Below are 23,987 nucleotides of genomic sequence, written 5' to 3' on the forward strand. Positions count from 1 at the left end.
TCTTCATGTTGCCATTTGTGCAGTTCCTAGTGCAAACCTGGAAGCTGCCATTCTTAGCACGCATTTTAAAAAAACAAGATTCACCAGCTAATTTATGCTTTCATTGTTAAAGGGATTGTTCAGGTACACAGGGCAGGTGGGAGAGAAAGCTGTGTAGTTGTGCAGTACATTCAGGTAATGCCCTGGGGTCAGTTCCTAGGTCATCCATTGAAAAACAGAGATTCTGGTCCAGTCGACTGCAGATAATGAATTTGTAAAATAATAATTGTGTGCTGTTTTTTAATACTTCCAGTTGATGACTGTTACCTTGAAACTCTTACTCAATTTATGATTACATTTGTTTGATGCACCCCATTGAGATGTTTTCTTCGGTCCTAGAGGGTTCACATGGTGCTTCACTTGTGTAATGTTGTTTGTTGGACATCTGGGGGAGGAAAATGTCGAGCTGAGCTGCTTCTCATAACGGGAGCAGGCTGGAACTTCTGTTCAGGGTAGTGGGAGGCAAATTAATGCCTACTGCCTACTTTTCTCAGTCAGAGATTAGTCCAAGATATGCACAGGAAACTTTGAGGAGATTTACCTTGGCTAAAAGGGAGACCTGGGAGGGGGGGGACTCCTTTGAGGGGTCTCCGGGAAGAGTTGCATTTTCATCATCTGCAGAAGTTTTCAGAGTCATTTATTTTACATAAGCTCGACAGAATCCTAATCTTCTTGGACATTGCTAAACATCTAAAGCTACACAAGACCAGTGGGAACTTGGATAATTGGAAGAGAAGGTACAGATTACAGATCTTTCATTCCGGGACTATTTACAGCTTAATGGAACAAATTTAAAAGGTGGGAATTGAAAATCTAGAAAGTTTGGAAGAAGAAAGGAGGAAGAGTTGAAATTTGGACTTTATAAATATAAAGGATAGTGCTAAAAATGGAAAGGAATTTATTGTTTGGTCTACTTGTAGTTTTGAAAAAAGAGCACCATCGTCACAGACCTGCAACATATTCAAGTAATACAGGAAGTACGTCAAGTACTTACCAGGGTGAATGAGATTTGGTGGCAAGTAAAGCAGGAAGTAGTGGATGGAAAATCTACTCTAGGAATATAACACTATTGAGAAACATCGGCGGCCATTGCTTGGAGGTCAAAATAAAAATGTTTTAAAAGTGTTAGGGACATTAAAAATTGTTGGAATTAATTGAGAAGAGGATAAGAAGATAAATATTATTGGACATATTATTTGTGTGGACTTCAGACATTTTTAAAAGGGGGGAAAATTGTAAGGAGCAGCAAAAAGTCACGACCGCCATTTTGAAAGATTTAAAAATTTAAAAAATGAATATCTTGACTTTGGGAGCTCTGAGGATGGCGAAATTAGGCTTGTTATAAAAGGCAAGTCCTATTCTTTTGAATCTGATAGTTGAAGTTGAAATTGGTGAGGTCCAAATTTTCGCTGTTTTTAAATGTCAAGAAGACAAGCAACCCCGTACCAGGGCTACATCATTGGAAAAAATGCAGGACCAATTAGAAGCAATGGAGGCCAGAATGATTAGAGGCATGAGAGAGATGATAACTGAATCGAAAAAAGAAATTATTGAAGAGATTAAAAAAGATATGGAAGATCTCAGAAAGGAAACAGAGGAAACATCTAAGAAAAGTGCAGGAGGTAGAAGGTAAAATGAAAATATATGATTCCACCTTGTTGAAAATGCAAGAAAAAGTGACAATCCATGACTGCAAATTAATGGAGACTCAGATACGTGTGAGAGGAGTACCTGAAAAGGAAGATGGTGATTTAAAAGAATATATAATAAAAATAATTGCAGAATTTTTAGAGGAAGATCCTGAAGTGACTAAAAACATGTATGACTATATGTACAGAGTGAACTCACTTTATGCCAAGAAAAATAACTTACCAAGAGATGTTGTCATAAGATTTATGACAAAGGAAATGGTGGGAAGGATCATGAGCAAAAATTTTGAAAAGACATTGATAGTGGGAGGCAGCAGAGTAAGAATCATGAAAGAGTTGCCAAGGCAAGTGATAAATGATAGAAGAACATATTAAAAACTGACAGAAAAATTAAGAGACAATGGAATAAGGTTTAGATGGATAATACCTGAAGGTTTGAGTTTTGAACTTCAGGGGAAAAGAATTACAATTACAAATGTACAGGAAATGCGCAGATTTTATGAAGAAAATAAAGAATTTGCACCATGATGGATTACAAATTATTGTCTTGGAATGTAAATGGACTAAATTCACCACAAAAAAGAACATTTCATTGGATTAAGAAACAAAATTGTAATATAATTTGCTTTCAACAAGTGCATATTAAACAAAAGGATTATGGAATAAACAATTGGGGAAGAATTTTTTTCATTGGCTGAACAGAAGAAAAGGGGAGTGATTTTTTATATTAAACAAGAATTGGAGCCTAAAATAGCGTTTAAGGACAAAGATGGAAGATTTGTAGCAGTAGAAACAATATTAAATGGAAAGAAAACGTTATTGGGACTGTATGCGCCTAATGGTGCAAAGGATGCTTTTTAAAAAGACATTATACAGCAGCTTGATGAACTGACCTATGACCAAGTTTTGATAATGGGAGATTTTAATGGAACAGTTAAGAATTCTCATTGGACAGATCTGGAGGGGGAAAAAATAATAGTAAAGAAGGAAAATTGCCAAAGTCTTTTTTTGAATTGGTTAAACAAGAAAATTTGGAAGATTTATGGAGGAAATTTAACCCTGAAGTTCGGGGCTATACTTTTTTTTCAGCAAGACATAAAACTTTTTCTAGAATTGACGTGTTGGGGAACTAAAGATTTAGGTCTTATAACAAGGAAAATAGAGATTTTACCTAAGATTGGGGCTGATCATAATCCAATAATGTGGATTACAAAATTGTCCAAGAAGTTGAGAAGATGGAGATTGAATGAAGATTTACTACAGAATAAAGAAACAGTGACATATCTAGAAAATGAAACTAAAGCTTTTTTTCCAAATGAATGACGAGGACATAGATTTCCAGACGGTCTGGGATGCTTATAAAGCAGTAATGAGAGGAACATTGATTACTTTGAATAATAAGGACGAGAGAGTAAAAGAGAAACAGATGTTGGACATTCAAAATGAAATAAAGAAAGAAGAAGGGGAGTTGAGAAAAAGGCCAGGGAAAAAGAAAATTATAAGGGAAATTACAATATTACAAACTCAAATGAGACATTTGTTAAATAAAGAAGTGGAATGGAATTTGAAAAGATTGCAGCAGAAAATCTTTGAGGGAGCAAATAAACCGGGAAAGTATTTGGCTTGGCAATTAAAACAAAAGAGGGAAAATAAAATTATTAATAAAATTGTGGTAGATGGAAGAGAAGTGGTTACCCAAGAGGGAATAAAAAGAGAATTTTTTAAGTATTATGCCAAATTATTTAAAGGTGTTAAAATAAAGAATGAGATTTCTTCTTGATAGCTCGTTATTAAATAATGACTATAAAATATATACAAGTATCTTGGCAGAACGGCTTAAACAGCATTTGATAAACTTTATAAAGGAAGATCAAGCAGATTTTCTTCCCAAAAGGCAAATAAGAGACAATATTAGAACTGTTGTAAATATTGTAGAATATTATAAAAGACATCCAGAAAAAGAAGTAGCATTATTCTTTGCAGATGCAGAGAAAGCATTTGACAATTTAAACTGGGACTTTATGTTTACAGTAATGGAAAAAATGGAGCTTGGAGAAAGTTTTATAAGAATGATAAAAGCAATATATTCTGAACAAAGTGCAAGGTTATGTATAAATGCAGATCTTACAGAAGACATGAAAATCAGCAAAGGTACTAGACAAGGTTGTCCACTTTCACCATTGTTGTTTATAATGACTCTTGAAATATTATTGATGCAGATACAAGAAGAAAAAGACATAGAAGGATTAAGAATAAAAGGATTCACTTACAAATACAGAGCTTTTGCTGATGATATAATGTTTATAAATGAAAACCCCATACAAGTTACACCTTCGTTGCTAGCTAAAATACAAGAATATGGGGAGTTGGCGGGACTTTGTATTAATAGAGAAAAATCAAAAATTCTGTGTAAAAATATGCAGACAAAAAAAAACAGCAAGAATTGCAGAGACTAACGGGCTGCGAAGTCACCTCCAAAGTAAAATATCTGGGGGTGGAGATAACAATGAAGAATATTGATCTGTTCAAAAATAATTATGAGAAGTTATGGCGTAAAATGGATGAAGACATGCTAAAATGGAACAAGCTTAATTTGTCATTGTTGGGTAGAATAGCTGCAATTAAAATGAATATTCTACCAAGAATAATGTATTTGTTTCAAACTATTCCTATTGTGAAGGAGAGTAAACAATTTGATAAATGGCGAAGAAAAATTTCAGAATTTGTGTGGGCTGGAAAGAAACCAAGGATTAAAATGAAAATTTTGACAGATGCAAAAGAGAGGGGTAGATTTCAATTACTGAATTTAAGATTATATCAGGAAGCAGTTTGCCTAGTGTGGATAAAAGAATGGATAACGCTGTTAAACAGAAAACTTTTAGTGTTGGAAGGTCACGGGAATAAATTTGACTCGCACGCATATTTGTATTATGGAAAAAGGAAGATGGACGGTTTTTTCTCTCACCATTATATAAGAAATAATTTGTTAAATACATGGATGAAATATAAGAAGTATGGAGATGAGAGAAGACCGTTATGGATAGTACCAGCGGAAGTAATAAAAATAACAGCTGAGATAGGGGAAGAAAAGTGATTGTCATATAGGCAACTATTAAAAATACAAAGTGGCAAAATAGAACTGAAAACTGCTGAAGAGTTGAATAATAAATATGATTGGTTTCAAATACAACAAATAAAGAGCTTGGTGGAGAATGATATTAAAACTGAAGGAATAAGGAAGGAGTAAACAGAAATGGAAAAAGTTCCGCTTGGAGACAATGATAAGTTAATTTCAAAAGTATATAAATTACTTCTACAATGGTCTACAGAAGATGAAGTAGTAAAATCTCAAATGATTAAATGGGCAATTAATGTGAATAAAGAAATACAGATGGAAACTTGGGAATATTTGTGGAAGAACTCTATGAAACTCTCAACATGTCAGAATATTAAAGAAAATTGTTTTAAGATGATGTACAGACGGTATATAACTCCTAAAAATTGGCAAAGATGAATAACAAGATGCCAGACAGATGTTGGAAATGTAAAAAGCATGAAGGTTCTTTCTACCATATGTGGTGGACTTGTGAAAAAGCTAAAATGTTTTGGCGGATGATTCAGCAAGAGATTTCTAAGATCTTGGGATATGAATTTAACAAAATTGCAGACTTTTCTGTTAGGATTACAAATGGAAAAATTTCCAAAAGAAGATAGAACTTTAATCTGGTACTTGCTTTCAGCTGCTATGTGCAGTTGTGGAAGCAAGAAAAAATACCAGATAAATGGGATTGGATTGTTAAAGTTATGACATGGAGTGAAATGGATAAGTTAACAAGAACTTTAAGAGACATGATTTAGAAGTATTTAATATGGAGTAGAAGAAATTCAGAAGATATGTAGAAAAAGAATGGAAAATAAAAGGACATTGGACAATCTTTGATAATGATTAAGTATAAGTGGGGGAAGGATACGAAGTTTGGTTCTTATTAATTAGGGGTACCTTTTATAATGATGTTTTGAATTTAGTACACCGGTGGGGATCAAGTAATGGGAGGAGGGGTAGGTAGAAATATATGGGGGGGAGTAGTTATTAATGATATAAGAAATTGAATATATTGCCATATGTTACTAATAAAATTGTTTGAAATTAATTTATTGTTTGTTGATGTGTTTAATATTAGGTGAACAACCTTAATTTTTAAGATGGGTGGTATATATGTGCCTAAACAACTAAGTAACAACATTATTTGAGCAGGTGTCCAGCTCTTCACCTGTATTGTTGCCATACATCTGCTGCTCTCTCTGTGTGTGCGCATGCATGTGTGCACTCAGAGCTTGAAAGCTGGGTTGTTGGGGGGGGTGTCTCCATTTGTTTTTGTTTTGTTTATTTTAAGAGGGCACTGTAATTTACAAAACAGTGGTTTGGTTTCATCATCATCATGATAGAAGCCCCTGGGAAACCAATACATGGAAATTGGGAAAGGGGGTGCTTGTTGCATAAGCAACATGTTTTGGGAGAGGAGGGGAACCTTTCTTCTTGAGAAGCAAGCTTAAATACATTGGAGCAGGCAGGTCAGAAGTCAGAGTTTCGTAACACAAGGCCGACTGTGGTTAGTCAGTGGTTACTAGCCATGGTGACTGAGAGGAACCTCCACAGTCAGAGGCACTAATCCTCTAAATCCCAGATCCAGGAGGCAACATCAAGGGAAGGCCTTGGCCTCTATTCCCTGTTGTTGGCCATCTAGAGGAACTGGCTGGCCACAGTGTGAAACAGACGCTGGACTAGATGGAGCATTGGTCTGATTCCAGCAGGACTCTTCTCATGTTCTTATGTTTCATGCAGTTGCCCAGGTGGGCCAACAAAATCACATAAGTCAAAATATGAGCTAATTCAGAACACTGCTTTGAAAAAATGTCTCCCTTTATTGTTCTCTTTGTTTGCTTATATCTGGCCTTATCTCTTTAGCCTCAAGGTAGCTGTCAATGCAGCAGCTGGTTGCAAGGAAACAACATAACAGTCACTTAACAAAATTAAAACAGCACACACATTAAAATCACACAATATATATTCATAAAGTATTATTATTATTATTATTATTATTATTATTATTATTCACCCCTTCTCAGCTCACTCCAGGCTCTGGGCAGTGTACAGCAAATATATCTTAAAAGCAATATACAAATTTAAAAACTAATACAATGAATTAGGTTAAAAGCTTTTTCAAAATATCTCAGATGGCATCCTGTGAGTTTTTTGTTCAAATTCTGAATTACCTGGATGTCATGCAGTGGTGGGATGGGGGGAGAGAAACTTCTAAAGCGTCTGGGGGGGGGGGGTGGAGTGGGAAATGGAAGGTGCCAGCCAATGACAAACTGTTGCTGTCCTCAACCAAAGGTCTGGAAGAACATCTCTGCCTTATAGTCCCTGTGGAATTCCACTGGGGGCAAGACCAAAAAGGCCCCGGCCCTGGTTGAGGACAGCTGGACCTTCCTACAGCCAGGGATCACCAGTAAGTTGTTATAAGTGAAGCATAATGCTCTTCCAGGGACTTATCAAAGTAGGTGGTCCTGCAGATAAATTGGTCCAAGACCACTCAAGGTCTGAAAGGCCAAAACCTTAAACCGGACTCTCTACTCCACCAGGAGTCAGTGTAGCTGGCACAGCAATGGTTGGATATGTGTCGTTTGTGGCATTTCTGTTAGGACTTGTACTGCTGCATTCTGGACCGCAGTGTTGAGTGAGTTATAGTACTCTAATCTGGAGGCGATCATTGCATGGATTACTGGGGCCAGGTCAGGGTGTGACAGGAAAGGAGCCAGTTGCTGGGCTTGGCAAAGATGAAAAAATGCCAGTTTGGTAATATGTATGACCTGGGCCTCCAACAAAACTCACATCCAGACTCTTGCCAGACAACACCAGTGTCAGTGGCACCCCATCAAGGGCTGGGAGTCTGCACTCCTATCCTGGTCCCTCCCCCCAGCCACAGAATCCCCATCTTTGATGTATTCAGCTTCAGCCTGCTCTTTCTTAGCCATTCCACCACAGCCTCCAAATCCTCAGCCATATTTTGTGAGACAGTGGCTGAGTGGCTGCCCAATGACAGATACATCAATATACTGATGACACCTAAATCCGAAACTCCTTGCCAGCTGGTCAACATTATGCATTATGTGTTAAATAACATTGGAGAGAGGAGTGCCCCTGAGGAACCCCACATAACAAGGAGCACCTAGAGGACACATTCTCACCATGCGCCACTCTCTGTCCCCAACCAAGGAGAAATGAGGAAAGCCATTAAAGGGCTACCCCATGAACTCCTATGTCAGTGAGATAGTGAGTCAAAAGCTCGTAATCAATTGTGTCGAATGCCACTATGAAGTCAGGCTACAATAGTAATGCTGACCTGCCTTGATCCAGCTATCTATGAAGATCATCTGTCAGGGCGACCAGCATAGTCTCCATCCCATTGCCAGGGCAGAAGCTGGACTAGAACAGATCTAGCACTGATGTGTCATCCAGGAAACCCTAGAGCTGCTCAACTACCGCTCTCTCAAATACCTTGCCTAGAAATGGCAGATCTAAAGGATCCAAGGATGGATTTTTCAAGAGCAGTATAACTACAATCTCCTTGAAGATCCTCTGAAAACACCCCTGTCTCCAAGGACAGGTTGATTATATCCATCAAAGGGCCCCAGATCCCTTGGCTAGATCTAAAGGATCCAAGGATGGATTTTTCAAGAGCAGTATAACTACAGTCTCCTTGAAGATCCTCTGAAAACACCCCTGTCTCCAAGGACAGGTTGATTATATCCATCAAAGGGCCCCAGATCCCCTCATTGCTGACTTTGATCAGCTATGAGAGGGATACAGGTCAAGGAGGCATGTGGTCAGCCTAACAGCACCCAGGACCTTGTCAACATTGGCAGGAGTGAGCAGGCTAAAAGAATCACAAACTGAATTCAAAGGCAGCCAAAGGGCCTCCAGTTTGCATACTGTATCAACATTGCAGGTAAGTTGTGTCAGAAGTGACAAGACTTTGTCCACAAAAAAGCTCATAAATGTCTCTGAGCTAATAGCCAAATCTCTATATCTGTTTGGATCCCTCTGTGTAAGGGATGTTAAACACCTGATCACCCTAAATAATTGCGCTGGCCAAGAGCTAGCAGATGTGATGGAGGCTGAGAAGAGTTCCCTCTTTGCAGCTTTTGCCACCATCGATGCTCTTGTATCTTTGTCACAAGTGCACCGCCAAACTCACTTCAGTTGTCTAAGTTCCCATTTCATCCCTCTGAGTTGCATAGAGGACATTGGGGGCGGGGGGGGGCAACCTTATTGATGGCTTCAGAGAGTCAGGAATTCCAGTCTATCAGCTCATCCAGTGAAGTGCTGAAGGCATCAGATTCCTTCAGAGCATTCTGGAATCCAGTTGGATCCATTAGTCTCCATGGATGAGCATAAATTAGTTCACTATCTAGACAAGGAGGAGTGGAAATGTCAAGCTGGGCCTTCAAAACCAAGTGGCACTTATTCTTTTGAAGTCAGGACCACATTCATCCCCATGTTGTGGCCTGCTTGAAGTGCGGGCCTGAAACAAATTGGGAGAGTCCTTGTGCTGCCATGGAAGACACCAGGTCTGAAGTATGTGCAAAGGTGGCAGATTCATTTGTATGGACACCGAAGTCCCCAAAAATTAATAATTTTGGGATCTTCCAAGACTCGACCAGTTACCATCTCTAAGAGGCTCAGTTGTGAATGATTTATTATTAAGAGCTGAAAATTTACTTTTTTACATTCTCATTGTCTCTTCATGAAATCTGAAGACAAGGTGATGGTGTCCTCTCAGGACAGGACATTTTTAATGTAAGGCTAGAAAGGTACAGTCCGTAAACACTTAACCTCCCAAACCTCACAAAGAAACTATGTGGCCCTAAAAAACAAAGGTAAAGGTAGCCGCTGTGCAAGCACTGAGTCGTTACTGACCCATGGGGTGACGTCACATCATGACATTTTCTTGGCAGACTTTTTACGGGGTGGTTTGCCATTGCCTTCCCCAGTCATCTGCACTTTACCCCCAGCAAGTTGGGTATTAATTTTACTAGCCTCGGAAGGCCGAGTTAGCCTTGAGCTGGCTACCTGAACCCAGCTTCTGCTGGGATCAAACTCAGGTCATGAGCAGAGCTTGGACTGCAGTACTGCAGTTTACCACTCTGCCATGTGACCTTACCTGTTTTTTAATCCTGGCTCAAATAAGGAATCATAATTTCATTTGGGGGATGATGTAGCAGTTGCTTTTGGACTAGGATCCAGGTTCACCTCCCATCTCTGCCATGACATTTGCTGGAGTGCCCTTTTTCCAGTCACTGTTTTTATCAGTCAGCCTGTCTCACATCCTTACTCCAAAAAGTCTAGAGTGGCATGCATGGTTCTCTCCTCCTCCATTTATCCTCAAAACACCCCTCTGAGGAAGGTTAGACTGAGGCAGAGTGACTCTAAGGTCAGAAATACAGATACATGTTTAAGAGGAGTATTTACTAGGATTCTTATGTCAGCTCACTCCTCTTTTAGTGACATCAGTTTTAAAGGGGGGGGGGGCGTTAAATGGTTTTACATTGAGAGCGCTGTAAAAATATGACTTTTTTGTTTGAGCCTGGAACAGAATTGGTACTTAGTTAAAATATAATACTCATAGCTTTCATGGCTGGAAAACGCATACCTGTTTAGCCCTTTTGACTATTTGCATTGAGCTTTTGCTGTTGGTCTGCTGTCAAAGAATTCTGCCTTAACTGGTCTGATCAGGTTATGAAAGGAGAAGGGGCGGAGCAGAGTATTGCTCATAGAATAATTACAGCACCTAAACAGAATCCTGCATGGGACAAGAGAGAGAATGTTTGTGCTACTGATTTCAGTCATAGGAAATGCTGGATTGGCCAGAAATACCTAGATAATCCTCATGGGAGAACTTCACAGTTTAGGTCATTTCTGTAACATTGTTGCTGCGTGTTTTGTCCTCCTGTTGCTAGATATCATTGCATAACAGAACCCATTTTATTATCACTGCTGCTGATAAAACTTGCAATGCCCCATCCTTCTCTTTAAAAGTTTCTATCTCTGCAATCACACCTCTGCTCTGACTTGAGCTCTTGGTGAAAAGAGCTTGCACAAGATGGGAAGAGTTACGGGATGATTTCTGCCAGTTTCACCGCAGGTTTCAGTCTCCCCGCCCCCCACTCCATCCTATAGTGTCCTCAGGCATCCCCCAATCCTCAGGAAAGCAGCTTTTTAGAGGAGGTGGGATGCTGCAGGGAAAAGTAGATCAACATTCCATCAATTCATTAAGTTTGTACAGTTTGTTGGATCTAACCCAGTGCTTTTCAAAGGATTTGCTTTGTAAATTCATCTGTCAAGTCAAGTGTCCAGAAGAGAAGGCTGGTTCACACTTGATTTAAATGTCCTACAAAGACATTCCAATGTTTCACATAGATTATTTTAGTAATGCTCACCGTAAAACATATTGGTATGATCCCCATAGTGCAAAACATTGTGGACAAGGGCTGAAACCAGCTTGCCAGAGACCACCTAGTGAATTTTTTGGTTAAACCAGGAACATCCAGATTCATCTTCCTCACTCATTTAGACAGTGCTCCACGCCAGCATTTCCTTTTTAAGGCACATAAATTCAGCTTGTTTCCATTGCATAAAGGAAACAGCAGCAGGGTGGGGGGTGGGATGGATAATAGGAGGCAAGATGCAGCAAAGAGAAATGCACACCTATTTGTGAGGTCACTACTGAGACTTCTGGCAGAGTAACACGTGCAGTGAAGTGCAAGAAATTTCAAATTGCTCGGAAATTGTTTCCATGTTCTAAGTGGTTGCTAATGCACTCTCTCCTTTTCTCACTTCCAGAAAGACGACACAGCTCCTCCAGCAAGCCGCCCTTGACTCCCACTTCCTCTCCAATATACTCCCTTTTCTCGTCTCTGTCTTCAAAAAGCAAAGGTAGCAGTGGAGGGGGGAGCAGTCGCTCATCCAGTGGCGGAGGTACTGGTGCATCTTCATCATCCAGTTCCAAGTTGTTGAAATCACCCAAAGACAAGCTGCCAATCAGTGGAAATAATAGGTCAATGCATCTGGTGCAACATAGCAAAGTTCCCCATGACAAAATGTGAGTATGCCTGTGGGGGTGGAGGGAGACACAAAAAGTTTAGCACAGGCACAAATGTGACTCCTTTTAATTTGTGTGTGTTTGAAACGGGCATTTAATTTTCATCTACACTGGGGGTGGCCAAATTTGCTTAACTTAAATCACATAGAATAAACATCAGATGTTTGAGAGCCACAAGACATGAACATCGAAGGAAGGTAGGAAGGAAATAGATGAGAAGGGAGGGAGAGGTGGAAAGAAAGCAATTTTAAATGCCTTCTCCAAGCCAGCCAGCAGGGCAGTGTGGGCTTCAAGATCCATGCAGTATGTGTGAAAGAGCTACATGTGGCTCTTGAGCTACTATTTGGCCACCCCTGATATACAGATTCTTCCCAGCTAGTTAATTGAAGAACCAATGTAGATGTCATGGAACCCCCTACCCCTTTGCATTTTCTTAGCTGTAACCTAATTTAGCTTTACATGTTTCCATAATTAATCTAAACCAGAATTTGAAACCCCAGTTCTCCCCCCCCCCCACCTCCAAATGGTAAATCTCCACTAAGGTGAGTCATTGGCCTTTGGCTGGGGCTGATGGCAGTTGCAGGCAAAAACCAACTTGAGAGCCAACATTCCCTACCCCTGAAAGGTCATAGCCCACGTTTGGGTTGCAACCCAACCAGAAGATAATCAGCACTACCATAGTTTGGGGGGTTTTGAGACAATAAATGGGAAAGGAGGAGAAATCATGTAAAGTTCCAGAAAAGGAGACTAGCTGACAGGAAATGAAATAAGCATATGTGATGGGGAAACTGAGACTGAGTACCAGAATGTAAATTTGGGTTTGGGGACTAAAAGGATCCTATGTTATGTATATATGTAAAGTACCATCAACTTGCAACCAACTTACAGTGGCCCTGTTGATTTTTTAAGGAAGGAAACAGAGAGGTGGTTGGCCATTGCCTTCCTCTGCATAGCAACCCTGGGATTCCTTGGTGGTCTCCCATCCCAAAATTAACCAGGGCTGACCCTGCTTAGTTTTCAAGATCTAAGCCATACTGTGATCCATGATTATATCATTCAGTACAACAGACTTTTTGCACATTTAGAGTAGAGAAGAATACAAATGGCAGTGATGAGAACAGCAGGTAATTTGGGATTGAAAAGACATTACTGTGTATGACTGTTACCTGTGGTCTTGTTTTTCTGTTTTCCCCTTCATAGCATGACTGTCAAAGTGGAAAAAATGCATCCAAAGATAGATGGTGCACTATTGAAACCTGCTGTTGGTCCAACCTGTTCTACTACTGTGAGCTCCTCAATAAAACCTGGCCTTAATTGTCCCTCAATACCAAAGCCACCCTTGCCTTCCCCTGGACAGATACTGAATGGTAAAGGTCTCCTCCCTGTGCCTCCGTATTCAGAAAAGAAGCATGATGACAGTACAAATAATAGGAAATTTTTACACAAACGATTGTCAGGTAATTTTTATAAGCTATTCCCTCCCCCCAAGTAATACTGTCAATAATGAATAAATAAATCAGCTTAAATGAGAGAATGTGTGAGCATTTTGAACAGTGAAAAATCTTTGTGTATGCTTGGTATTGACTGGGATCTGAAGCACCAGGTATGATGTTCCAATAGCGGAGTGAGGCTTCTTTGGTTCCTCTCTTCCAGCAGCAAACCAGCCTCTGAAGTGAAGAGCAGCAGAAGTGGCTATTGCTGAATGGAAAAATAGGCTTGACTCTTAGACCTTGTATGTGCATGTTTCTCAGGATCCCCAGCCCATTGTTCAGTGTGCCAGTAATAGCAATAATGATGTTGATGACAACGACGATGATAATAACCCAGTGTACTGTCATTTTCTGGCTCTCCCATTGGCCTGTGATATACCACATCAGGCACGGGCCTGTCAAATGCCACTCGAGAACTTGCATACCATTGGCTGGGTCTACTCCTTTCCCTCACCACTGCTAGGTAGTAACTGTTGCTAGGTAGTAACTGTTGCTAACAAACCTTAGTTCTGTCATTGAAAGGCAGTGGGGAGGGGGGAGGCCCTTTCTAGGCCTCTTTTGGTCTTTGAGGGAGAACTCATTGGGGCCAGTCCTGACTAGGGCTGCCAGTTCCAGGTTAGTGGGAAATTCTTAGAGATTTTGTGGTGGAGTCTACAGAAGCCAGAGTTTGGGGAGGGGAGATGCCTCAGCTGAATATAATGCCATAGAATCCACCCTCCGAAGCAGTTATTTTTCTCCAGGGCGAGAGAGATATGTTGTCTGGAGTTCAGTTGTGATACCAAGAGATCTTCAGGCTCCACCTGGTGGTTGGCCACCCTAGGCCTGGCTGCTTGCAACTACTGCTGGGAAGGAGATAGGGTTGCCAATTTCAGGTTGGGAAATTCCTGGAGATTTGAGTGGTGGAGTATGGAGAGGGTGTGGTTTGAGGAGGGGTGGGACCACAGACAGGTACAATGCCATAGACTCCACCCTCCAAGCTAGCAGTTTCCTCCTGGGGAATTACTGTTGCCAATCTTCAGGTGAGGACTGAAGATCACTCAGAATTTCAACTGTTCTCCAGATGGCAGAGATCAACTCCCTTGGAGAAAATGGCTGCTTTGCAGGCTGGACTCGGTGTCATTATACTTTGCTGTGGTCGCTTCCCTCCTGTTTTGGTCCGCACTGTGATTTCAGACCAGTCGTAGATTTAGCCTAACCTGCCTCACAGGGTTGTTGTGCAAATCGAAAGGGGAAGAGGAGAATGATGTAGGCTGCTTTGGTTCACACTCTGGAGAAAGATTGTACCTTTTCGAGAGAGAGGCTGCAGGGAGGGGGAAGGAGATGGAAACCTTAAGTCAGATCAGTTCCACTACAGAAAACAGCTGCCTTGGATGGGTGGGAGGACGCCACGGTTGAGGGAGCAAATGCCTTCACTTGGGTGAGTGGATGGGAGGACAGCAAGGGTTGGGAGGACACTTGCTTAGAGCCACTTTCTAGAGCCCGTTGTGTTTCCCCCCACAATGGGCCTTATTCATAGTAGGAGTAGTAATGATGAGGATGTGGCATGAATTAAAATGCTTAAATATGAGTGTGTCGGTAAGTGCTGGTGTTTAGCCTCCAGGGTTTCCCTGAGTTTTAAAATTATTTCTGAGACCTCTGTTACTTCTAAAACCATTTTCTGTAAGCCCCACAATGTGAAATTGTTTTGCCTGATGAAAGAAGCTGCCAGTGAAATCCTTAAGAGTTAGCTAGAATCTCAAGGCATGTGTATAACTGTTCGGATCTTTCTCTGAAGTTTTTGCCTCTGACCCTTTGACAGCAAACTAGGAGCCCTTTAGCTGCCCTCAAGTTAGAGAAAAATTCTTACTCTGCACAGGATTTCTTTGTCCACATATAGTTCATTTGAACAGTAGCTTTGCTGCCCCCTCTGTGGACAAAAGCCATCAGATTTTTATCAAGGATTAGCAAATACAGTTAAAGTAGCAAGCACTTTGTTTTTAAATAATGCACTCGTTCTTAAGTCTTCTCTTTTCAGTATTTGTGGACTCAAAGCAAATTTCTTTAACAAATTTCTTTCATTTCCTTAGAGGTAATGTGACTAAATGGCTTGTATGAAACTGATTAAGATAGTGTGCAAGTTCCATCGCATGGGTTCCATGACAGCACAAGAGTCCAGGTTTAAGTCTTAAACTATAATATCGTAAACTGTAATATCTACCATATGTCCATATCCCACAATCCCAAAAGTTTTATTTATTTACTTGACTTTATAGCCTACCTTTCTTGCTGAGACTCAAGGCAGATTGCAAACTATCAAAAACAATTATCTTGGACAGCATAGAACATCCAATAAACAATGTAATAGAACTGGGATTACATCATTAGAAAACAAACCGCCTGAGGTGTGACATACTGTGTTGCAGAAAATGAATTACAAATGTTGAAGCCAATGCAGTAAAAAAAAAAATGGGTGCATGCAATAAACAGGTTGCATGAGGCTACAATTATAGAAGCATTTTCCTGGGTTGTTCCATTATACAACAGTTCTGTAATCCTTTTATAACTGTGCCCTCCTGGACATTTCTGTTTCGTGCATTCTGCAAAATGATAGAAGCGTGGGGTCCTTTCTTACGTTCTCTGGCAGGCTGCTTCACAAGGTAGGAGCCACAACAGAGAATGTACAAGTAGAGGCAGTGGGCTGGTCTTTCCTGTTTACAGGCTGGTATCCTCAAAAGGTCCATTTGCAGAGTGGCAGCCTCAGAAGGTTTTCCTCAGACCAGTTAAGTAGGACAGGCAGTGTTTAATTTTGTATTGCAATCAGTAATTTAAGTTTATGATGCAAGTTTTTGTAATAATGAAGTGTGCGTGTATTTTTTTTTAAATTTAACAGAGAGAGAATTTGATCCTGATATCTACTGTGGTGTCATTGACGTAGAAACCAAGAAACCCTGTACTAGGTCTTTGACATGCAAGGTAGGGATGCCTTCCTGCTGAATTATCTTTTCTAAATATTGGGGCAGAAGTCAAAGTAGCTTAGCTCATTCAATCTCTAAAAGCAGTTTAGAAAATTATGCAATGTAGGCTAATAAAAAGAATCAGAGGAGGACATAAATTCTAGGTTTATTTCAGAGAGTTTTGTTGTTGTTAGACTGTGTTCAGACATTACAGCCACTTTGGCTGGGTTGCTCAGGTCCAAATGTAATGTTTTCTTTGAGACAACTGCCTACTGGTGAGAACCATTTCTCGTGCCCCAGTTGCTGCCTTCTGGGAAATACCTTTCAGCCACAGTTCTGATTCTGCCACAGAAATCCCTTTAGCAGCTCTCAGCATGTTAGAATCAGCTGGATGACTTTATGTGGTGGTGGCGGGGGGGAGGTGCTCAGTCAGTCCTGGTTGCCACAGACAATCTTCGGACTGGAATAAGCTGCACCCCGCTCACCTGCCTGCATTCCTCCAGCTTTAAATGCAGCTCTTCACGGTTTTATTTGAATGAATTTTTTCACCATTGGTCATTATGCGCAAAACCCATCATAACCTAGAAAAATAAGTTTAAAAGCAGGCATTTCCCTCCCCCTTCATTGGAATAGGAAATGAGCGGGTTATAATAACTTCACTGCAGTTCTGTGGAGACTTATTGGCTCCAGGGGACATCCCAAAGGTTTAGTGAAACAGGAGCTCTGTTTCCACAGGGCTGCTTTGATTCAAGGCATTCTGATGAGAAAATTTAAATGATGAAGATTTTGATGCAGGAACTGAAAATGATGAAACATGAAGCAACAGAAAAACAAACTTGAAGTGCTCTGAATGATACCTGTTTTATTTGAGGGATGTGTGTAAGAGAGCACAGATATCACCGCTCTGTATCCAGGCTAATACTCCTCTCCTTATTTTTCTTACTCTGTCGGATGATTTGCAGTTTTGCGTCTGCAGCCAGAGTTGGACATGGAGTGCTTTAGATGCAATTTAGGAATATTTATGCTGAGCAGAGTGATAACTTGCACATGACACCCTTTGGTTGCAGTGCTCCTGGACTGTCAGCAGATGGAGCACCAGACACTCCAGATTAAGCTTTTTTAAAAAACCACCACCACCCATCTTCAGCATCTAAGTGGATATTCGTCTTTCTTTGTTTTTAATGACAGCTGTTCCAATATTTCTATCAATCAAACGCTAGAAATTTCACAACAATATTTCTGTAATCTTAATTACACAATCAAATATTAAACCATCTTCTACTTGTACAGCTGATACTGTAACTACTGAATTTGATTGATCACAAAACTCCATTGTGAATTCAGCATCTGTGTGGAACATCCTTGTAATGTTCTATATATGTCTGTCATAAAGAATTTGTGTGTGTCCCTGTGTGGCAGTTCATGTGCTTGCCTCACTTGAGATCTGATCCATGTGGTTAGGACTGCAAGCCTTCTCTCTCCTTGCCTTTTCTTTTCCCCATCCTGGTGCTGCCCAAGAGTTGGACAAGGTTTCCTACTTGGCCAGATCTACTCTACCCTACTTTCCACTCTCCCAGTGCTCCTTCATTTAGTCCTCATTTCAAACATAGGGCAGCATTCAGGTGGTGTAAGCAGCACTTTGAAGCCACATTTTGGCATCTCTTGTGTTATTGCCAGACCTTTCGCTCACCTAGAAGTACAAGCTACATGGAAGGCCCTGCTCTTGATCGCTCCAGTAGCCTGTATTTTCCCTCTTACTATTACTTTTTCCTGTTCCCTTATTACTTATATTAAAGGCCAGGTAAGTTAACCATACTGCATCTTTGTATGTCACCAGCTCAGTCTTCCTAAAAGCAGAGGGCTTGCACCCCAGGCCTGCATAAATATCTTTGTTATTACAGTGCCTGGTAAGATGGTTACTCTTTTTAGTATTCTGGGCTTGTCAGTGTTATGTTATGTCTGTTTTAATTTTCAAATTTCCTATTCACCCTGGTAAGAGCGCTGTTTTTATTCTGATCTGCAGACACATTCCCTAACTCAACGGAGAGCTGTACAGGGTCGAAGGAAACGATTCGATCTGTTACTAGCTGAGCACAAAAGCAAAACCAGGGAAAAAGAACTCCTCCGCCATTTGGATCATCATCAGCAGACGCCCCCTCTCAGGGAACCATATCCCTCACCTTCAAGGACTTCCCAGGAGCTGCACCAAAATTCTCATGGAGCTAATCCTACAGAATCAAAGCCTTTAGTACCTAATAAACCCAAACCTCACACCCCCAGTCTTCCAAGGTAAGTAACAGTGCAATCCCAAGTATACTTCCTTGAGAGTAATGTTTGAGTAGGATTCCGAGTAGACGTTTTTGGGATTGCTCTGTAAAGGCTGACCATCATGTGCACATGTCTGGCAGGATTTCTCAAGAGCAGACTTCAGAAATTATAGTGATTTTGAGCATCACGCCTGAGTAAACACTCATCTCTCTGCTCCATTAACATCAGTGCAGCTGCCTCAATCCATACACTTGAGAGGTTTTCTCTCCCCACTCGCTTGGGATGGATTTGTGAGGAGGCATTGTGGCTCAGCGGTTCTGTCTCAGGTTTAATCCCTGGTATCTCCCGTTAAAAGGGCCATGTCACAGATCAATGTGAAAGAGATGCTGGAGAGTGCCCATTCCAAATAGACAGTGCCGGCGCTCATAAAGGTCTGGCTCAGTATAAGGCAGCTTCATGAGTTGTCTGGTTTGTACTGCAGCTTGACATGTGAATTGCCACCGAGATACTGGCATTCCACAAACTGCACTTTGAACCTCTGCCACCGTGACCTCAGCCTCTTCCAAATTGGTGTCGGTGTTATATGATAGCTCTGCTTATTGAACTTATCATAGTGGCATGTAATGAAAAAGAATATCTCTTCGATGTTTTCAGTGTAAGGTTGTAGCCCAGATCATGGTGAGCCTTATCTTGCATTTGGGGAAGCCTGAAGTTATCAGTCAAGCACATGTTGAAGGATATGTTTAAATTACTGAAATTACCTTATCTCAGAATTGTTTTTAACAAACGACATATTATATAACCCAGCTGGCTTTCTAGGTGTATGGCGAGTTTGAGAAAATTGCCAAACGTGTGCTTTGTGAGCCAGCCGGTATGTTTTGTGGCAGCTGCAAAACGTACTTATGTACTCATAGAATGTAGCATCAGTTTACACAGTATTTTCCCACACAACTGTGGGGATGGTTCTCATGGAGAAAAAGTAATGATGACAAAAATGGCTCTGTGAATCAACCTTACAATTAAGTGTTCTTGTTGTCCAACTTATCAACTTGCCAGTAAGCCACATAAGGAAAAAAGGTGCCAGGTGACAGCTTTATTATTATACAAAGTCCCTATGCATTTTGCCGTAAAAGCTTCATTGGGGGATCAGAGAGTTCAGTTTGTTCTGGACCTTTTCTTTCCACAGCAATTAAGAACTTAATTGCTTTTACAAGGGAAACACATAGGGAATTTATATAGTAATAAAGCTGTCACCTAGCATCTCTTTTCCTTTTTTGTTTGCTGGCATGTTGCTTCCATCCACCTTACCAAAAGCTAGAAGCATTAGAATGGGGTAAAGTATTGTGCTTTGCCTTCAGATGTGGTGTGTACTTGGCTTGAAAGAGCCACTTCTCTTGAACCTGTTTGGCAGTTCTTTTTTTCCCTCAGAGCTAAGCTGAACTGGGAGACCTGGAGTGTCTTGTGCAGAGCTTTGTATGCCCCTTTATCAGTCTGTGTTGGGGGCAGGGGGTAAAGGTGTGGAATGTTGACATGCCCCCCCTTTTTATGGAGCCACACTCCCTGTTATCCCAGTTCTCAAAATGTTCTTTACTGCACAAAAGGAAGAGCAGCTTCTTTCCTTCGCAGCACCTTCTGTCCAGAAGCAGAGGCTGTTCACAGCTGCTAAGCCCAAGTAGTTCCCACCCCCCTTTGGAAGTTGTCATTCTTCCAGTTTGAGGGAAAAAGTCGTAGAATCACAGAACCACAGAGTTGGAAGGGATCATACAGGCCATCTAGTTCAACCCCCCTGCTCATTGCAGGATCAGCCTAGCGCATCCCTGACAAGTGTTTGTCCAGCCGCTGCTTAGAGACTGCCAGTGAGGGGAAGCTCACCACCTCCCTCAGTAGCTGGTTCCACAACCTTCACTGTAAAAAACGTTTTCCTAATATTGAGCCAGTACTTTCCCATCCTCAATTTAAACCAATTATTGCAGGTCCTGTCCTCTGCTGCCCACAGGAACGGCTCCCCGTCCTCTAAGTGACAGCCCTTCAAATACTTAAAGAGAGCGATCATGTCTCCCCTCTTCTCCAGACTGAACACTCCTCAGTCCCTCAGCCTTTGCCTGTCTCAGGTTGCCAGTAAGGTTTGTCTGTGTGTTGATGTCACTGAGAGCAAACAAAGCTAATGAGCTCTGCATCAGCTTTCTCTGCCCTGTGACTGCAGTACACAAGCAAATCTTGCTGGCCATTGGGACAGCTGAATGGTTTTCCTGAAGAGGATGGATAACTGTTTTTGAAGAAAAATATGTTGCCAACGCAGCAGCCCATCAGGACTGTGAACAGGCCTCAACGTTGGTGGGAAATTTAGGAGATCCCCCCCCCACACACTTCCAGTTCCTGTCAAACATACTTAGATGTCAAACATTCAACCCAACCTGACTTGTTTTCTGACTGCTCTTCACTTGACCTGCCAGACCTTTGAGCTATTTCCAGTGAATGTCATTTTGCAGGTCCACAACTTTTGTTTATTTTATGAAGGCCATACTCCTGCCTTTCTGCCCTTAGAAGGGCCACCAGGGTAGCTAACAAATAAGCCTGTTTGCTTGCCAGGTTTCTTTGAAACTGAGCCAAGCAGAATCTTTGGAGTCATGTTACACATGTACATAAAAATGTATCATCTGTCGCTTCAAAGTGAAATGAAAAGTCATTCGGCAAGTGCTGCTTGTTTATTCGGTGATTTCCCTTTTCTGCAGGCCTCCAGGCTGTCCAGCACAGCACAGCGGGAATGCCCCCAGCGAGTCTCCATCAGTCCATGAATCTCCACATGCCCCTTTCCCCGCAACTGAGCCAGCCTCTCGGTTATCCAGCGATGAAGGAGAATGTGATGAAAAAGAAGAGCCTGTTGAAAAACTGGATTGTCTTTATTCTGATCATCATCCTCAACCAGCTGCTGTATGTTCTAAGTTATACTTTGTCCTGAAGTTTGTGAATTCACCGTACTTTTCTTGTTATGTTATCTGGAGGGAGGAGAAGTAACAATGTAGCTATGAATGGGTTGTAAAAAGAATTGCTGTTCAGTAAGAGGTACTTTCGTTCCTAAATTAGACATTAAGTTATTTTGAGAAAGGTGTTTGGGTGACTCTCCTGTATGAAGGCAGGGAAAGCTTTAAATAGCAGCATAGGTCTCCGGATAGCAAGTGGGTTTCATTTGTATGGAGACGAGCAGTTTGTAAGTTTTAAGTCTCTCAAATGGAAATTCAGTATTTTCACTATCTCTGTATCATACAGTGGTCACAGGAAGTGTGTTCTTTTTGGTCTCACCTGTATTTGATAATATAAATATCCCAGTTTGGAAAAACAGCTTAAATGAAGTATTTTTCTCCAGTTTTGCACATTTGGTAGTCGACAAATTAGAAGAGGATACTATGTGTTTGATAAGCGGTGGAACCATATCCGATGTGCACTTAACACCATGGTGGATAAGCATCTTAACTCTCAGATGTGGAAGTGAGTACAAAGTGAAGAGATTTTAATCTGAAATGTTTTTACTTGCATTAAGACGTACACACAGGGTTAAGGGAGGCACCCACTGCAGTTTGAAGAATGGGTCTGAACTGTATTACCAGTTTCTTAAAATAGGGTTCATGTCTATGAGTTGAAGAGATGGCTCTAACACTGGGAGACTCTTGGGAATCACCAAGCAAATTCATTCAACAATAGCTGTTGTCCTGTTGATAGCTTAATCACTCTGAGGTGGTGGTGGGGGGGAGAGGCTCATAAAAAAAATCTTTGTATAGAAGACCTTTCCAACCCACTTTAACTAGGATCTGGTCATCCAGACTTGGCTGTATGGTTGCGAAATCACAGCATGTCATTCATGTGTGCAGTTTAGGACTTGTGGGGAAGAGGATAGGTAGTTTAGACGAGTTTTTTTGTCCCAAAGTAGATATCTGGAAGCCTAACTATAGTAATCTCCCCTGCATCTTACTGTCGTTGCATCTTGTTGCTTGTCCTTTCCTTCCTTAGGTCTGGAATTGTGTCAGATTTCGCCATGGTAGTACCTTGATACTCAGTAACAGATTGAATGTTGGAAAGGAAAACATTGAAACCACCGATATTCCATTTCCGTCCTCAAACTCTGACACTTAGATGGGGGTGGAGGTGCAGGGCTCATTCTTCACCAGAAGATACAAGGGCAGAGAGGGTGAACGGGGTTTGTTATAAATGTTCTTGTGCTTTTTCTGCCACAACAGAAGTATTTACAGGTTCTTCAAGCGGCTCTGTCCAGTCTTGACATGTGACACCTATTTGCATAGGGCTGCCAGCAGGAACTTTACTTTATGGTGGTTCTGTACCTTTTCCATCTCTGCTTTCTTTAAATTGTCCAATTTTATAAGGAAAGATTGGCAAAATTGAGAAAGCATGCTTTTTTTTTTGTTTCTCTGCCCCCTCTTCCAGGAAAATTCCTCCAGCGACAAGCAACACTGCATCCATACGTACTCCGCACCGGACAAGCTCAACGCCTGTGTCGCAGTACAGCGCCAGCACGACAGGTTTTCTCTTACCCCCCACAGCTGCATCTTCACCAGGGCTCGTGTCTCCTTCCTGTTTGTCTCTCAGTGGTAAATCGGTACCATCTCATGGGACTACACTAAACGCCAACCCTGCTAGTTTTGGTGCAGCAGAACCTGCCTGCAGTATGCAATCAAGACAAGTGTCTTCGTCCCCTTCAACACCTCCAGTGCTTTCCTCAGTACCGTCACCTCTGTCCAGCAAACCTCAGAAATTGAAATCCAGCAAGTCTTTTAAGCCTAAGGAACCTTCTTCTAGCAGCGCCAACTGTAACAGTACCGGTAGCAACAGCAGTGGCGGCAGCTCAGGAAAGAAGCGTAAAAACAGTTCTGCGCTGCCGGCACCTTCTTCTCATTCCACAGAGTCCTTTAGGAAAAACTGTGTGGTGAACTCTGGAAACTCTGGGGCTTCTTATCACTCATCTGTGATGTCTTCGTCCCACAGTGTTGGCCTCAACTGTATGACTAGCAAAGCTAACTCAGTTAGCCTGAAACATGACCAATCAGGGAGGGGCCCTCCGACTGGGAGCCCTGCAGAATCGATAAAAAGAATGAGCGTGATGGTGAACAGCGGCGATTCCACTCTCTCGTTGGGACCGTTCATTCACCAGTCCAGCGAACTGACTGTCAACTCGCACAGCGGGTTTTCACATTCTCACCCTTCCCTAGACAAATTCATAGGAAAGAAAAGAAAATGCTCGCCTGGTTCAAGCAGCATAAACAGCAGCAGCAAAGCAAACAAGGTTGCCAAATTGCCACCGGTGAACAACATTCACACGAAACACACCGGTGCAATCCCAGGGACGCAAGGACTGATGAATAATTCTATCCTCCATCAGGTATGAAATCTTACTTGGGCCATATTCACAGGCAAATGAGTGACTGTCATTCATCC

At 41.5% G+C, this 23,987-nt stretch overlaps 1 protein-coding gene across 6 annotated transcripts in view; it reads left to right on the forward strand.

The window, feature by feature from the left end:
* Nucleotides 1-23,987, forward strand: part of ATXN7 (ataxin 7) — a 185,287-nt gene that overhangs the window by 157,267 nt on the left and 4,033 nt on the right. For all 6 annotated transcript variants that reach the window (XM_060239452.1, XM_060239456.1, XM_060239454.1 and 3 more), the window contains 7 exons: nt 11,593-11,851; nt 13,052-13,308; nt 16,211-16,293; nt 18,298-18,563; nt 21,275-21,473; nt 21,907-22,028; nt 22,980-23,931. In XM_060239452.1, coding sequence (XP_060095435.1) covers nt 11,593-11,851; nt 13,052-13,308; nt 16,211-16,293; nt 18,298-18,563; nt 21,275-21,473; nt 21,907-22,028; nt 22,980-23,931 — 2,138 coding nt within the window. The remainder of the gene's footprint in view (nt 1-11,592; nt 11,852-13,051; nt 13,309-16,210; nt 16,294-18,297; nt 18,564-21,274; nt 21,474-21,906; nt 22,029-22,979; nt 23,932-23,987) is intronic.

The sequence above is a fragment of the Heteronotia binoei genome, chromosome 5 (genome assembly GCF_032191835.1).
Source record: "Heteronotia binoei isolate CCM8104 ecotype False Entrance Well chromosome 5, APGP_CSIRO_Hbin_v1, whole genome shotgun sequence".
NCBI lineage: Eukaryota > Metazoa > Chordata > Lepidosauria > Squamata > Gekkonidae > Heteronotia > Heteronotia binoei.